The sequence below is a fragment of the Xyrauchen texanus genome, chromosome 10 (genome assembly GCF_025860055.1).
Source record: "Xyrauchen texanus isolate HMW12.3.18 chromosome 10, RBS_HiC_50CHRs, whole genome shotgun sequence".
NCBI lineage: Eukaryota > Metazoa > Chordata > Actinopteri > Cypriniformes > Catostomidae > Xyrauchen > Xyrauchen texanus.
The window spans coordinates 25,413,386-25,430,127 of NC_068285.1; the positions used below are offsets into that span (position 1 = coordinate 25,413,386).

Here is a 16,742-nt window from a genome sequence, read left to right on the forward strand (position 1 = left end):
ATGATATTTACGAGTTCACTTGTGTGTTCTAATTTCATGAATAATTATCTATACCTTTTGTCACTCGTGTGACGTGAGGCAAACCGGTTCTGCATGCCAAACCCATCTTTCACTGTCTTAGAAATCTAATTAGTTGCATTTACCACGATCAAATTAATTAACTTTGCCAATTTATCCTCTTTTAATTAAAAGACATTCATTCTTTCAAATCTCTGCCTGGTGGCATTTTGCATTTTAGATAACTTATAGGTTGGCTCAGTAATTGTTCAATTGTAATTTTTCATTAAGAAGTTTCATTCAGTACTTAAAGAAGTGAATAATATAGTTTTGAAAAATATGTTTAACATCATGTACACTCACATAATGAAGACTCCGGTCATATCAGTAGTCTAATAAAAGCCTTTTTATTCCATATTGAGAGGTTCGCCTCATTGGGGGCGACATTTTAAGATCACATGATCAACCTAAAAATACTTAAAAGGAACCCCCATGTCATTGGACACTTTCACTTAAATTAATATATGAATCTTGGCTGATTGCGATTAACACATTTCTACTGTGGCACCAGTTACTAAAAACTGTTGCTTTTGAATAATGTTGCTTCCACACCTCTAGGTGTCATTATAAGGCCAAGATGACTGTCACATCTGCCAGTGTAACAAACAAATTACAGAGTGCACCTTTAAAGTTCAAGTGTGAAGTTTCAGGGCCTATAACACCAAACGGATTTGCAAACAAAATGATTGTTGTCAAACTACTTTCCTGAACACTCCTCTCATCTGCCAATGCTTGAACAAATAGAGTCACGCTCCTAAACCCCTGCCATTGGTTGAGTTTGCTGTTGTATCGGCTGGTCATGATGCTCAAACAAACAGAGCACTGTTTTGTTTAGATAGTGCCACAGACCCAAAGTTTTACACATTTTGGAAAATCAACTGGATGGATTACTTACTGTAAAGTTGTTGCATCTTATGCTGAGAAAGAAGAAAGTTTTCAACACTGGAAAAAAAATCTCTTTTCACCTTTAAGAAGTTCAAAGTGACTCACTATTGAATTTTAAAAAGACATTCAAGTTGTGAGAGTTGCTGTTGTTCTGTGAAGCTGTATTCTTTTCAGAGAGTGCTAGATGTAGTGCACGTATGGCATGAAAAGTCTACATTTTGACATTGAGTTAGTGGTTTCCTAGAAATGCTTCTACAAGTCAAAGCTTTCTTAGCTGTGATAAACGCACTGTCACTATGCTCTTCAATTTGAAGACAGTTCTAGGCCTGCTGTCTAGTTTATAACACTGCATACATTTCTGTCTGCACTTGCCATATTTCTCATATCAAGTCATTAGAAATCCTCTGCTGAAAATGATGGTGATGTCACTTTCAGTGAGAGGGAACATTGACTGTAATCTGGAGCACTGCAAAATTTTTCGTTGTGAATTTACAATAAATAATTGGATAAATTTTGCATGACTTTCATAGTAAGGATTACAGCAATATACTGTGAAATATACTCACAGCAATTTACTGTAATTTTATATCTGTGATATTACAATGCATTGTTGTAAAAGCACAATTGTATACTGTAACTTCACAGCTTCAATGACAAAGCAATTACTGTGATATTACAGTACATTACTGGGGAATTACAATCTTTTGCTGTACATCATTACAACAAGGCCCTGTACTTTTACAGTGTGTACTGTGAAAGTAATGTACAAGTTGACAATAATTTACTGTGAATTTACAATGTATACTGTGGAAGTCATGCTAAAATTGTCAAATAACTTACTGTAAAAGTAATGCAGATGAAGCTTCCATTTACTGTGAATTTACAATCAATTTACAATTAACCCCCTCCCCCCAACAAACAACTCTGAGGTAAAGTCAATGTTAGCCCAATGGCATATTTATTAACAAATACATATTTTTCAATGTACAGCAGATGCCAAGAACTTCAAGAAATTCAACTTTCTAGTCATAAAAGCCATCTTAAAATGCAGAGAAATTGTGCAAACTTGCAATTCAACTACCTGTCAGTAATGGACAGGATGAGAATGAGGCCTTCATGGCAAGATAAGAGAGCAAGGGAGAGAGCGATGAAGGAATGTGATGAAGGAAAACTATGATGCCCACTCAAAGTCAATAAGTTTCCTCAAAAGGGTGCTCACATGAGGGTTCATTGTTGTCCACTTCTTGGTCTTTGAGCCTCTTTCAGGATTGATGCCCAGGAAGCACCTGTTAATAAGCAAAGATAGTTTCAGTTTTAAATAGACTTGTATTGCAGACAGCATTTATCAAGGTGTGCTTTTAGCTGTGCTTTTTCCCCACATCAAACCCTAATAGATTTATAATCCAAACTTGTTAGATCTTACTCTCACCATAATTTTTTTTAGCCAAGGTGCCTCAGGTTAGGTTTGCCTGAGGCAAAGTGGTTGATTTTCTACTATGAGAGGCCATATCAACGTGCGCCGCCACTGAAATGCATCTTCACGCAATTGGCCAGTTGGTAAATGAAAACCAAACCCTGTTGAAAGTAAGACAAACACATCCTTTTCAATTAAGGGCCTGAGAGCATTTTGTTCTGCTTTTAAAAAATTTTTCATCTACTTCATTCAATACATTCGCATTTCGCAATAGACGTTTCGAAATCATCATCACATAGCCTGCCCCAAAACAAAATAAATAGCTGTGATTGGACCGGCAGGTATTTGTCAGCATAACATGTGTAGAAAACCAGACTGATCTGCAGAGCGAAATTGAATGAGTTTGCGAGATCAGGATGGTCTCACCAGGCTAGCCTCAGGTACCTCGTTTGTCAGCATTTTAGACCTGAAGACAATCATTGAGTTGGAAGCCTGTACTATAATGTGAATTACAAGATTAAATGTGATCTTTATAAAATACCTTTGAATGAACTCCAGCGTCGACGATCCAGCGGCAGGATACTCAAGGTTGAAGACGTAATAGCTGCTGAAGAAAGCAGCTACTCTGTGTAAAAAGAAAGGGTGTGGGCCCATCACGACATGTCCCTCGATGGATATAAGCCATCCAGAGGGCTTCATCATGTCACCTGAAATGAACAGATACAACATTATGTGTTATGAGCACTTTGCGATCTGCTTAAGATACAAAGGGCTATACAAATGTAATTCTTATTATAATTATAATTATTATTATTTATTGTGGTCATGTAGATTTCTAGAATGAAAACAAAATAATGAGTTAGAATTGTCGATACTAGATCAAAGTAACATTACCTTGAATGATCAAGCAGGGGGTGCTGGGGAGTTCTGCAGTATTGACGTCCACAGCAGTGGCACATGGCTGTAACATAGTTAACACACAACAGCATGGATTTAGGATAAAGGATAAATATTATTCATTTGTCAGAGGTAGTAAATCATGCAAGGTAAATGTTGATAATGTAATCACTCATTTTGCATTTTAAATATTTGAATAAAAAATCTTACATAAACTTCAAGCATCAAAATCTTTCGGCTCTTTGAAGTACAACATTAGGAGCAGCAGGATGCAGGCAGCCTTGTCAGAGTCTGGATCATAGCAGGCCAGAACATCACGGATCTTGGGGTCGTCCAGTGTTGCACAGTAATCCAGGATGGTCTGTCCTCGTCGACTAATTGCCTCCTGTAGCTTCTGAAGGACATCGACGTCCGTCAGGAGGCCAAAGTGTGAGAATAGGCATTTCTGAGAGAAGAGAAATGTCCATTCCTGTTTGATCTCAGACATCGCTGCAGCAGGCACTTTAAGGTATTTCCGCAGGATGACGTATGTCTTTTCCATCATTGGTTCTGCTCTCTCTGCCCCAGTCATTCCTTCCTCTGTGTATACAGACATACAAATGTATTGTTAGTACCCAAGTAACAATTTGGTCTTGTAGCTGCCCAACACACACAGTGTTCAGATCTTGACCAATTACTAAAGTCTAAACAAAAATACCCAAAAAGACAGTAGATGGCATGCCTGAGTAAATGTTCAGCAGATCCCTCTTCATGTTCTCCAAAGTTGCCTCGGTCTCCCCCTCTGGCCAATCTGCTGGGCCCCACCTGACACCCCTAGGAGTGGGCATCACAGGGTAACAATACTATTGGGGACGGTTATAGCTCAGAAGTTGGAGCAAGTCGTCTCATGACTGAAGGGTCAGCAGTTTGATTCCCTGTTGTGACTGTCTAAATAGACCCATCCCACAGAAGTTATGTTACAGTGTAATAGTGTTGTAAACACAGGTGTATTTTATCAAACTAATTAAAGGGATATTCCACCATTTGGGGAATTAAGCTCATTTTCCACCTCCCCTCGGGTAAAACAATTGATTTTTACCTTTCTCCCGTTCATCCAGCAGTTCCCTGAGTCTGGCGATACCACGTATAGCTCCAGCCTAGCATAGATCATTGGATCGGATTAGACCATTAGCATCTCGCCCGCAAAGTGACTAAGTTTTCCAGAATTTTTCCTATTTAAAAGTCGTCTCTTCTCAAGTTAGAATGTGCAATAAAACTAACGGAAAATGAAACGTGGCAATTTTCTAGGCTGATTTGACATGGAACTATACTCTCATTCTGGCGTAATAATCAAGGAACGTTGCAAATGTACCATGGGCGCAGTGATATCATGCAGCACCTGAAAGTAGTCCACGTTGCATTCTACGGGGACTATTTTCACGTGCTGCTTGACATCACTGCGCCCATAGTACGTTCACAACGTTCCTTGATTATTACGCCAGAATGAGAGTCCATAATCACAGTTAATTACACCTGTGTTTACTACACTATTAACATCGCAACATGCTTGCTGTGAAAAGGGTCCATGTCAAAGTGACAATAAAGTAGTCAAGAGAAAAGTATGTTTTGTCCTGTTTCAGGGTTATTCATGGTCATATACAATACTTTCGAACAAATATTGACAGACTTTACATATTGCTACATACCCGTATTGGTCAACAGGACCTCTTGCCAGTCTGGCCTCTCCTGCCATTCCCGTGCACGGTCTTCTTTCTCTGTGGCGTTGAGCAAGAGTATTATTCCTATTTTTGTTCTCCACTCTCGTTTTTACTTGTTGCAAAAGAGAGTGACATCCGTCTCCAGCAGTATCACCGTGCTTGCCAATGTCGCCAAATGATTTTGGATTGCTCCTGAAAATGTGGGTGGGATAATTAGGAAACATGTCACCATTGTGGCACTTACGACAGAAGCGTACAGCTAATGTAAGGATTACTTAAAGGAAAGAACCACGTTTAAAAAAACATCAGGCTGAACAAGACCTTCATAAAAACATGTGAATTAGTATGGTTTTCTTGAATATACTAGCTCTGTTTAAACTAGGGATGTCCCGATACCACTTTTTCCACTTCCGATCCGATTCCGATAACGGAAATCTCAGTATTGGCCGATACCGATCCGATACCAGTGTTGTTTTATTGCATAATCAGTTTATAATATCTTTACATTATTGTGTGGAAATAATTGGGTGTACTCATTAATATGTAAAGAAACACAAACCTTTAACTACACATTATTTCAATATAAATGTATAGCTTATTAAGAAACACTTTATTATTAACTAGCATACTGGATACTGGCACTCCCTGAGTTCTGATTACACGCACCTGCATATCATTAGTGGCTAATCAATGACTGCATAAATACCCCGCTTTCTCGCGTGCGCACACACACACACTCTCTCTCTTTCACACTCTGTGCCTGTTCTCATCGATAGTTGAAAGTTCTGGAGTCTCAGAAATACTATGTCAAACATGTGTCTTCATTATTGCCTGCAAGTATCATAAAATTGTTGTAAGTTCTCTTTCATCGTGTCTATACACTGTCTGGATATTACTTACCTGCTGTTTGCCACTCTGCTTAACTGGATTTACTCACAATGTTTACATCACTGTTTCAATCCTCTGCTCAATATACCCTGCAGAGTCCATATCTCTGCTGCGAGTCTCTCCATCACAGCTTTAACTTTTAAACCCTCACCCTTTTTACTCACAGTTTAATTCGCTTCTTATTTATATTCTGGTTAAATGCACCTCCAGTGCCGTTCTAAGTCCATATTATAAGTGAACCGAACTGCTGAGCATCTACATCTGAGATGTTCGTTTGTAGCGCTCAAATATTGTGCACGTGTGAAGGCTATAAATAGCCGCGCGTGTGTGTGTAAACCGAAGCGCCATTCACTAACGGGCTGAAGCTGCGCGTGCATTTATACGTTTACTTATTAAACACAGCCTATTGCAATACACAGAGCTATCGCGTGTCTTCAAGTGGCTTTGAATAAAATGCACGAGTCATATGAACCGCTTTAATGGTGTTTTAACAGTTCTTTTATGTCATTTTTTAAGCTTGACAGTAACGAACATGACTAACACAGAGTATCGGATTTGGGTCGGGCTCGTCAGACCGATACCCGATCCGTCTAAAAACGTCAATATCGAAGCCGATACCGATCTAAATATCGGATCGGGACATCCCTAGTTTAAACAAACCATGTTTACAAAGTCTTCACTTTTGCACCCTTGTTACATCATAGGTGCAGGGAATGAATCAGTGAAAGTTACAAACAGTTGAAGGGGGTGGGGCTGGGGATTAACTGACAGCTAATATTGATAATAGTCCCATCCCTACCTGACAATGTTTCTCACAACGCTGTGGCACATGGCTCTGGTTGGGTTGCGGTCGTGCTGCATCATTTGGTCCACAAGCACGACCACGAAGGCCTTTCTCTCGTCTGGCAATGGTCTTTCTTCTTTTTCCACTCTAAGCCGAATGGCTGATGACACCTGGTCCCAGTTGAGACGAAAGTCAACATGCCATGGTACGCCAGGCTGTGAAGCGCTTGATGTGCTTGGGGCAGTGCTTGGAGGGCTGGGCAACAGCTGATTTGGAGGCTGGAATGTTGTGTTTGGAGACCATGGAGTTGGGGAACTTGGAGCACTTGGATCAGGAACAGAGACCAACTCCATATTAAGAGTAACAAGTCCTAGAAGGCACAAAAACAATTTATTAATTAAGATAGGGCAAGATGTAGGGCTATGGGTCAATAGACAGTGTGCTTAACTGTAGTCCTGCTCCAGTACTTCCTGGAGGAAGCACACATTGGTTTCCTGTCAGCACTATTGGATGAAGCAATTCTAATTTATTCACGCGAGTGCCATTTGTTCGAATGTGACATAATGGGTTGGGAGAACGCAGAAGTGTCCATTGACTCATGTTAAAAGATTGCTCTGATAATGCCACTTAAAAAACAATAGTTAAAATAACAGGCCAATACACTATTGGAATTACAAACTCATCATAACAGGGTCTGATTGTTTTTCACTGCTATTGTTATTAAGTTTGGAAATGCATGCAAGTAATAAGCATCAGCTGCATTCACTTCTATGTATTTCCAGATGTGAAAACAACAGCAGTGAAAAACAGCCCAGTTTTTATGAGTTTGTAATTCCAATTATTATTTTTTATGCCTATTATACATTTCCCCAACCCATTACGTCACACTGAACAATAGCCAAACACATGAATAAGGTCTATAAGCTGTGCTACACACCTGAGATTAATCACTTCATCCAATACAATTGTATTTGACAGGTAACCAATGTGTGAGCTTGGGACTACATACAAAGTATATTGTCTACCAGTTGTGCCAATGTTCTAAGGCCCTAGTTCAGTGACATGAAAGAGAGAAAAGTGTTATGGGTGAACAGATGAATTTACCTTCTTTGATGCCCTTCATTAACTTCCGACTTTGGATAAGTTTGAGGTATTTCACCAGATCCCTCTCCTCCACCAAGGTCAGATCTACATTCACATAAACCTGCACAACGCCATTATTTATATTTATGTATGTATGTATGTATGTATGTATGTATATATATATATATATATATATATATATATATATATACAGGCCAGCCCACAGAAATGACTGGGCCCCTGAAAAGGTCCAGTGAATGGGCCCTCCCCAAATCTGCTAAGCTACTCATATCATGCTGGTCTCTCTCTCTCTCACACACACACACACACACTAACATACATTTAACAGAGAGACTTGACTCTCAAACGATCTGCACTGTAAACCCGAATAAGTTGGCAAAACTCAAAACATTTAAAGGGGTTGTTGAATATGATTTCACTTTTCTAACTTTAGTTATGATTAGTGTGTAATGTTGCTGTTAAATGTTTAAACTGGTTAACTGTGTCTAAGGCAGGCAAAGGCGTTTGTTTCCAAAACGAGTTTGCACGCCACTGCGCAATACACACAAACTACCGCGTGATGGCAGGTTCATAAACTGTGAACAATGGTAGCTTATTGTATAAATTAATATGTCCAAAAAAACGATGATGTCATACTTTGTAGTAGTGCTATCATGGCGTAATAATCTGTTTGGTTGTAAAATGTATTACCTGAATGAAATGAGATCGATTGTATCGTCCTGTGGAATCATTAATTCACAGACAGCATGTTCAATTAATAAAGATCTTCATCGCTGACGCTGGCAAAAAATGTGATGCATTTGAAAATTTGCTCTCACTTGACTGTACTGTAGCGTTAGGTCCACGGCCAATTCATCCAACGCATGTTCTCAAATCTTCCTGTTAGACGACTTCGAGTCGAGTGTGAATTGAAAGCGCTTCAGACGATTCAGTCTGCGAGGAACTGAACAGATCATTCAAACTGATTCGCGAACCGATTTAGACAGATCTGCCAACTTGTTTGATGAAGTCTTTGAACAGAATCGACTCAAAAGAGTGATTCATTTGTGAATTGAGAGTCAGCTCATGCCCAGAAAAAAATACAGCTCAGCTTGGAATAAACTCATTAAAATTTTCCCCAAAAATCCTCAAGTAAATGTAGGCCTACTTTGTTACTACCCACCTCTGGTTAAATGCAGAACATCTTACGCAATTGGTGGTGGCTCTCTCGCTAATAGCCTCCTGGCTATCGTTAGCCTGACTGGGAGCACTGACAGGTTTCTGAGCTGACTGAAAAAAGTTGGTCAGTCGAATTTTGTTTGGGTCTAAAGCCCTTGCCAGCTCCCTCTTCTTCTTCTCCTTTCTCTTCTGGCACCCTGATTTATTAGCTGGCCCTGGCATACCAACTAAATGTACTACAATATTAAGTTAATTATTTTGTTCTTGTCACTTTTCTGCTGACCGCAAACTGGCCTGAAGCACTGGCGGATTTGACGTTACGTTACGTTTTAAAAAAAAAATAGCCTGCTCAGACCATTTTCAGGAGAGGGGTGTTTCATTATGACACTGGCTACATTTTACTCAAGCAGCATTAAATAAAATGCATTTTCAACAATTAATGGTGCTTTTTGGTTCAACATAAAATATGGTAACCTGATATTTAGGATGAACATAATTATTGCTGGACTGCATGGGCCCCCTAGCGGCTGGGCCCCAGAAAACGTTCCCCTTTATCCCCCTTATGGACGGCCCTGTATATATATATATATATATATATATATATATATATATACACACACACACACGCGCGCGCATATTCTATGTTATGGGAGCAGCCAATTTCCCTCCAAAATTAAACACAAAAACGTATTAATGCAGTGTTTCTGCTACTCCCCAGAAAAAAAAATGCTATTATATGCAAGTCATTTTAGTGTCAACATAATAAGCAATGTACATTATGCGTCAATATTTACCGATAATTGCTGCAATAATAGCTGCTGCTCTCTGCCCCGCTTAAAATCATTGGCAACGCAATTTGTTTGGAACTATTGAGAGCTACACGAATCACGTGACCGCGCGGCGGCGAGATCACTGTCGCAACCGTCTATATTCGCAACTCTCATTTTAACGGCTCTGGGGTGCGTTTCCCGTACAACGACGTAACTTTCTGCTCCACTACCGTAGTACGATGCACTGTTGAAGAAATCAACTTTCTAGTCACGACTGTTTCCCGAAACCGTATTGTCGCAAATTGGTTGTTAAACCACGTTGGTTAATGATGTCACACATGTGGTGGAGTAAAAACTACTTTTAATGAATCTGTTTGCGATCGAATTAATGCTAGATGTTTTGCTATAAATTACGGACATGTCATCTGAGGACTATCTCATATTTTTCTCAGTTATTTGCTTTATTTCCAGATTCAATCATAGGCTCGTTCTTACGCACTAGAGCACGTTCACACATGCGCACTCTTCAAAAACGGTGCTTTAAATGTATTGACAAACTAAAAGACATAAAGGACATTTTTATGTCTTCTAAATAAAAGATACTGATTGTACTGAATGTCATCTTGCTTATTTGGCTCAAGATAATAATTTGTTAAGCCCACATGTTATAATAACAAGAAACTCTGCTTCTAACCACAGGTCGAGAGCTGTCGTTCCAATCACACAACCCTGCGATGCTGTTTGCGAATGTTCGTTGGAACGATGGTTTCGGGAAACCGACTCGTTGAACTATGATGATAACGACGGAACATGCGACCATAGTTGGCTAACGATGCTTTTGGGAAACGCACTGCTGGTTCGCGCTTAGTACATGCCGCCAAGGCAAGTTCAAAACAAAGCGCGCGCGCTGTAGGCCTACTGTGATTGGTGGCTCGTTTGACCAGTTACGTTTTTATTCACTCATAAATAAAAAAGGAACGACTGATTTTGAAAATGTAGAGTAAAAAGTAAGATATTTGACTTTGAAATGTAGTGGAGTTAAAGTAAAAGTCTCCCCAAATTTAAATACTTCAGTATTTAAAAGATTTTTTCATGGACCGTTTGAATCACTAAGTTATTAAAGTTAAACAGCTAACGGTTAGCCCTGCTAATCTATGATAACCTTGACTAATTACAGAAATGTTCACACATAAATAGTAATGTTTGTCCCATCATTGGTTTTATAAACTTTACAAACACCACATTTGTCTAAACGGTGATAGTGACATGAAAATTTGTAGCGAAACTCTCGTCATTACTAACATTACTACTATTAGCAAATGCTGTGAGAGAACTTTCAACAATTCCGGGCACTTGCTAACAAAATGTGAACTGTGTCATGCGATAAACGTTTATTTGAAAGTAAATATTATTATCATATTAAAATAACATGGGTGTAAGTGCTGCAAACATGCATGCAGCTCACCTTCTCCATTCAGCCCGGAATAGAAGAGACACGACAGAGCCTTCAGTTCAAAACCGTTCGGTTATGTCATGTGACTTCCCAGGGCATATTTCAATACAATATTTCACTGTAATAATACTGTTTAATGCTGTGAAATCCTTAATTTTTTTCACTGTGTTGCTGTGATATTACAGACCTTGTTGTGATATAACAGCAGGTTTAGATTGCAAGATTTTACTGTAAAATAAGAGTTAAATGCTGTAAAATCCAAGGATACTGTCGTTTTTACAGGTATTCATTGGGATATTACAGGGAAACTTAATTACAACAAGTTACTGTAAAATAATACTGTTAATTATTGTGAAATGCTGGTAATTTCTAACAGTGAGGTTATGGCCTGCCTACTGTGCAAGCTACTGTAAAATCATCCTTTGATCATTATCTGTTTGTCATGTACAAGCATAATAGGACAGAAAAGAAACATGCTACTGTACATTTGATATTACAACAATTAGGGGATTATGATTCAGCATTTCTCAAACTGTATCGCTGGGTCCACAAACTGTTTGGGGTTGTAATAGGGTCCTTGGTTCATACAAGTTTGAGAAACCGTAATGTAAACAATCCCTAGATAATAGTTGATATTTCATATTACATTTGATGAGTTATTTCACTGACTAGCAAGTGTCTCAAATCCTCTACAGGTCCAAATCTGCTTTATTTGTGCATTGTGAGTCTCTCTATGCACAAAACTATTTGCCGGAATAGTTTAAATCTTTCAAATGAATGAATGAAAAACAGCAGAGAGTAAACTGTGATTGTATTCATTGAAGTGGAATGCTTTACAGCTGTGCAAATACTGGTACCAAAGCAATGTTGTCTGTTTGTGAGGCCGTGGCCAGATTGGCTCAGTTTAGGATATCAGACCTCTAAACTGTGGAAAATGTCTGTATGGCTTCAGTGTTAATTTATAAAGCATATAATGAGCTCAGAATTTCATGCGTTCAGGAAGGTGTGTGTGCATGGTGGGTTGTGAATTGTCACCCATAACTGTTTCCAGCTTTGGTGCACCCTCCTTCTGGAGGAAGTATCATGGCTGCATTTCTGGGGCAGAAGTGCACCTGAGTACACAAAACCCCAAGCAAATGAGATGGGAGGGGTAGAACTGTAATAAAAATGTCATGCTAGACACTTAGCCTATGTCTCATAAACAAAAACAAGTCGAGATTTGATGCTCTGGGCAGCTGCACTAGAAAAGTCAAACAGAGGACAGTCTTGTTAAACACAGGCCTAGCATTAGTCATTAGTCTCTCCAAGAACTCTGTCACTTGGCCATTCAGTGCTAAGTGTTACATGATATAGAATTTTTATTTTATTTAGAATAATGTGTTTGAAATGCTTGACATGGTCCATCAGCTCTCTTTTTGCCTGTTGGACTGATTCTTCTTGCAAAGCCTTGCTCAGCAATTTTCTCTGAATCGCATTTATGTGTAATGTGAGGGAGTGGTGCATATGTGAGTTATTTGTCAGAAGAGTAACTTTTTGATGTATAACAGTGCATTGTGACAAAGAGACAGTATGAGTATAAAGAAACTGTGCTGAGACAAAATGTTTGTATTTATCAAAATTTTGCATGAAAAAAACGTATATACGCAATGTATGATTTTCTGTCCTTTTTCCCTCAAAAGGAGAGAAAAAAGTGATTGCACTTTAATTGTTTTATTATAATGATGTGTTTAAATGTTAAAGGTTTAAAATATTGCAATGAACTCACAAAGATCCCATGACCCAGATTAATTTGTAAATTAAAAATCTGTAGATTTGAAAAGAGCCTGAGGCTGAGAGATTTATTTTCTTATCTGCAGTTCAAAGTGATGTCAAGTGTGGGAATCAGATCCTATCAACCAAAAATAGAGCGACAGAACGCTTTCCCTCCTTAGCCGTCTCTTCTTTTTCTGATGTGTTCCTAAATCATTGAGAGGAGCTGAGTGTGATACAGAGAGAAATTAATCAAGAAGGGTGGACTATAGACAGTCCAAATGGCTAGTTATTCAATCAATGAGGGTGTGGAAAAGACTTACATTTAAGCATGTTACCACAGATTTTCACTGTCCCTAATCGATTTATGTGGCTCAGAGTGCACAAGAGACGATAACATGCACTTAATCTTTCTTTAAAATACCAAGTATACTTATCTATGTATATGCTTGAAAGCCATTACTAATGCCATCTTTGGTCAGTGTTTACTACAACACTACAATAAGAGATTAGCCTAAATTAAATTAGTTGTACTGCATTCTAAATTAAAATTTGGTCATCTGTGAAGAATATAATTAGTTTTTTCAGGTGGCCTTCAGGTTGTACTTTTCAGCAGACACTTTGCCAGATCCAAAGAAATTTATAGTATAACTCTCAAAATGCACATAGTAAAAAATACCTGTGAAATCTACAGTAATTTAATGTGTTCATGAAATTCAGGAAATTACTGTAAACAAGTTCACAGTAGAATACTGTGTTCAATTGAAAATTACAGTAATGCAAGAATTACTGTGAAAATCACAATAACCAATTATGTACTGTAGAAAATCATGGTATCCAATTATGTACTGTAGAAAATCATGGTATCCAATAATGTACTGTGGAAAATCACAATAACCAATAATGTATTGTGGAAAATCACAGTAACCAATAATGTACTGTGGAAAATCACAGTAACTAACAATGTACTGTAGAAAATCACAGTAACTAACAGTGTCCTTTAGAAAATCACAATAACCAATAATGTACTGTAGAAAATCACAGTAACTAACAATGTCCTGTAGTAAATCACAATAACCAATTATGTACTGTAGAAAATCACAGTAACCAACAATGTAGCTTTTAAATATGGGCCTCGACCTCTAAATTTTAAAAATACCTTTTATGCCAATGAAATATAAATATGAATTAGATTTTGCTTGGTCACATTAATGGGCCAACCAACCAAAAAGCTGCAGAAAATAAACTGCTTTTTAAAATGCTTTATATTAAGAGAAATACCGTTGCATCAAAGGTAGCCTATATGGGAACCATTGAATTTACCTGGATTTTTGCATTTAATTTTTTTTATCTGATTTTCAACATAATAACAAATAATACACAAACAATAGAGCTTCAAATTATTTATTGAACACTCTGTATAAACATTCACAGTGTATGCTGGAAAAAGTATGTGAACCTATTGGCTGGTTGATCCTGCTTTGGCAGCAATAACTTCCACCAAACATTTCCTGTAATTGCGAATCAGACTAGCACACCGGTCATGAAACATTTGGCACCCTTCTTCTTTAATTTTTTTTTTTTTTTCATTTTTTATTTAGTGAATAGCTCTTTTTAAGTCATGCCAGAGCCCTCAAAGTCTTATGTGAATGGTTCATATAAACTTTCAGTTCCTTCCCCAGTTGAACATATTGGTTTCTATAGAACAATCCAGGACAGCATCATTCCTATCAACTCAGGCCACTGGAGTTGTGAGTGTGACCATCCGTTAGACCATAGGCCATTAGTGTGGAGATTAAAACTGTCCTCTTATCTGACAGCTTCAGAAGCCCTTTGGTTAAAAGGTCCTTTATACCACTCATCTGAATTAGTAAATCTGTGCAGATCTGTAGGTGAATGCACACAGAGCTCAATCAATGGGTCCCTAATGTGTTTTAATCAGTAAACCGAGCCAGATAGAAAGGCAACGAGACTTGATTACCAAATAAATGATTTGTTAAATCTGTCTGACTATTGGCTGAATGATATGTATCCTCTTGACATTTATCTAAATTACAATAATTTAGAAGGTAATAGCTTTGAATATATGTAATTATTCAAAAATGTATACAGAATCTGAAGCAATATCTATTAGTATATGAGTAAAAGAATCAGACACCTATTTTCTATAGCATACTAATGTGATGTGTTCATGATGTTTGTCACGAACGCTGGTGAAGGCGCCTCCTCAACCGGCCACCGGAGATCTAATTCACCCAAGTTCTAACCACACTTCCCATAACCCCACATACCTGGCTCGATTGCATGCAGCTGTTTCCCATTATCGCCACGCTATTTAAATCACGCGTGTCTGTGCTTTCACAGCGAAGTCTTGTTTGTTCCGGCTGCATTACTGTGCGTTTAATTATCAACCTGCTACTTGATCTCCGGTGTTCTTACCCTGCCTGTCTACTACCACGATTACCTGCCACCAGCCCTTGTCACTTACGCCAGTCTACCCGTCTTCGATATCTGCTGCCTGTCCCGATCCTCCGCCTGCCTGACTACGAGCTCTATTGCCTCCACACTCCAGTCTGCCCCAGATCTGAACCTTGCCTGTTTATTGACCTGAACCCAGCCCTTAAATAAAAGACTGCTCATGGATCCCAATCAACCTGAGTCTGTGTCACAATGTTAATGTTTTTTTTTTTTTTTGCATATTCATGGTTTCTCAAATAGGGGAGTTGGTGAAGGAACTGAAGGAAGGTTGAGAGATTGTGATAGTGATGTACACTCACTTAGCACTATGTAAGGAACACTATATTAATACTTGGTCAATATACACCACTGCCACTAGCCTGTGCTGCGTTTCCCAAAATAATTTAAGCCTAAGTAGATCGTAGAAGCCATTGGCACCAATGGTCTCTACAATCAACTTAAGCTTGCAATGCTTTTGGGAAATGCAGCCCAGGACTGTTGACACATGCAGGTTGTGTTAATGGATTCATGCTTCACCAAATTCTGATCCTACCATCTGTGTACCTCAGCAGAAATCGAGATTCATCAGACCAGGCTCTGTTTTTCCAGTCTTCAACTGTCCAGTTTTGGTGAGTCTGTACCCACTGCAGCCTCAGTTTTCTGTTCTTGGCTGACAGAACTGGAACCCGAAGTGGTCTTTTGCTGTTGTAGCCCATCTGCCTCAAAGTTCAACATGTTGTGCATTCTGAGATGCTTTTCTGCTCACTACAATTGTACAGAGTGGTTATCTGAGTTACCATAGTCTTTCTGTCAGCTCAAACCAATCTGGCCATTCTCCGTTGACCTCTCTCATGAACAAGGTGTTTCCGTCTGCAAAACTGTCACTTAATGGATGTTTTTTGTTTTTGGCACCACTTTGAGTAAACTCTAGAGACTGTTGTGAAGACAATCCCAGGAGATCAACAGTTACAGTTACTGGGGGGCCTGGGTAGCTCTGCGAGTATTGACTCTGATTACCACCCCTGGAGTTGCGAGTTCGAATCCAGGGCATGCTGAGTGACTCCAGCCAGATCTCCTAAGCAACAAAATTGGTCCAGCTGCTAGGGAGGGAGTCACATGGGGTAACCTTCTCGTGATCACTATAATGTGTGATTCTCGCTCTCTGTGTGGCGCGTGGTTGTGCGTGAATGCCGTGGAGAATAGAGTGGGCCTTCACACGTGCTACATCACCGTAGTAATGCACTCAACAAGCCACATGATAAGATTGACGGTCTCAGGCGCAGAGACAACTGAGATTTGTCCTCTACCACCCAGAATGAGGCGAGTCACTACGCCACTACGAGGACTTAGAGCACATTGGGAATTGAGAATTCCAAATTGGGGAGAAAAGGGGAGAAAATTTAAAACAAAAACAAAAAACAGCATGTCT

At 39.0% G+C, this 16,742-nt stretch overlaps 1 protein-coding gene across 1 annotated transcript; it reads right to left on the bottom strand.

Moving 5' to 3' along the window:
- Positions 1-2,113: 2,113 nt before the first annotated feature.
- LOC127650096 (uncharacterized) lies at positions 2,114-9,106 on the bottom strand. The gene is made up of 9 exons (XM_052135295.1): positions 8,915-9,106; positions 7,727-7,826; positions 6,638-6,992; positions 4,939-5,142; positions 3,975-4,066; positions 3,477-3,832; positions 3,251-3,317; positions 2,898-3,063; positions 2,114-2,228 (listed from the first exon to the last, which is right to left on the bottom strand). Exons 1-9 carry the CDS (start codon positions 9,104-9,106, stop codon positions 2,114-2,116), a joined length of 1,647 nt encoding a protein of 548 aa, XP_051991255.1.
- Between the last annotated feature and the right edge of the window lie 7,636 nt (positions 9,107-16,742).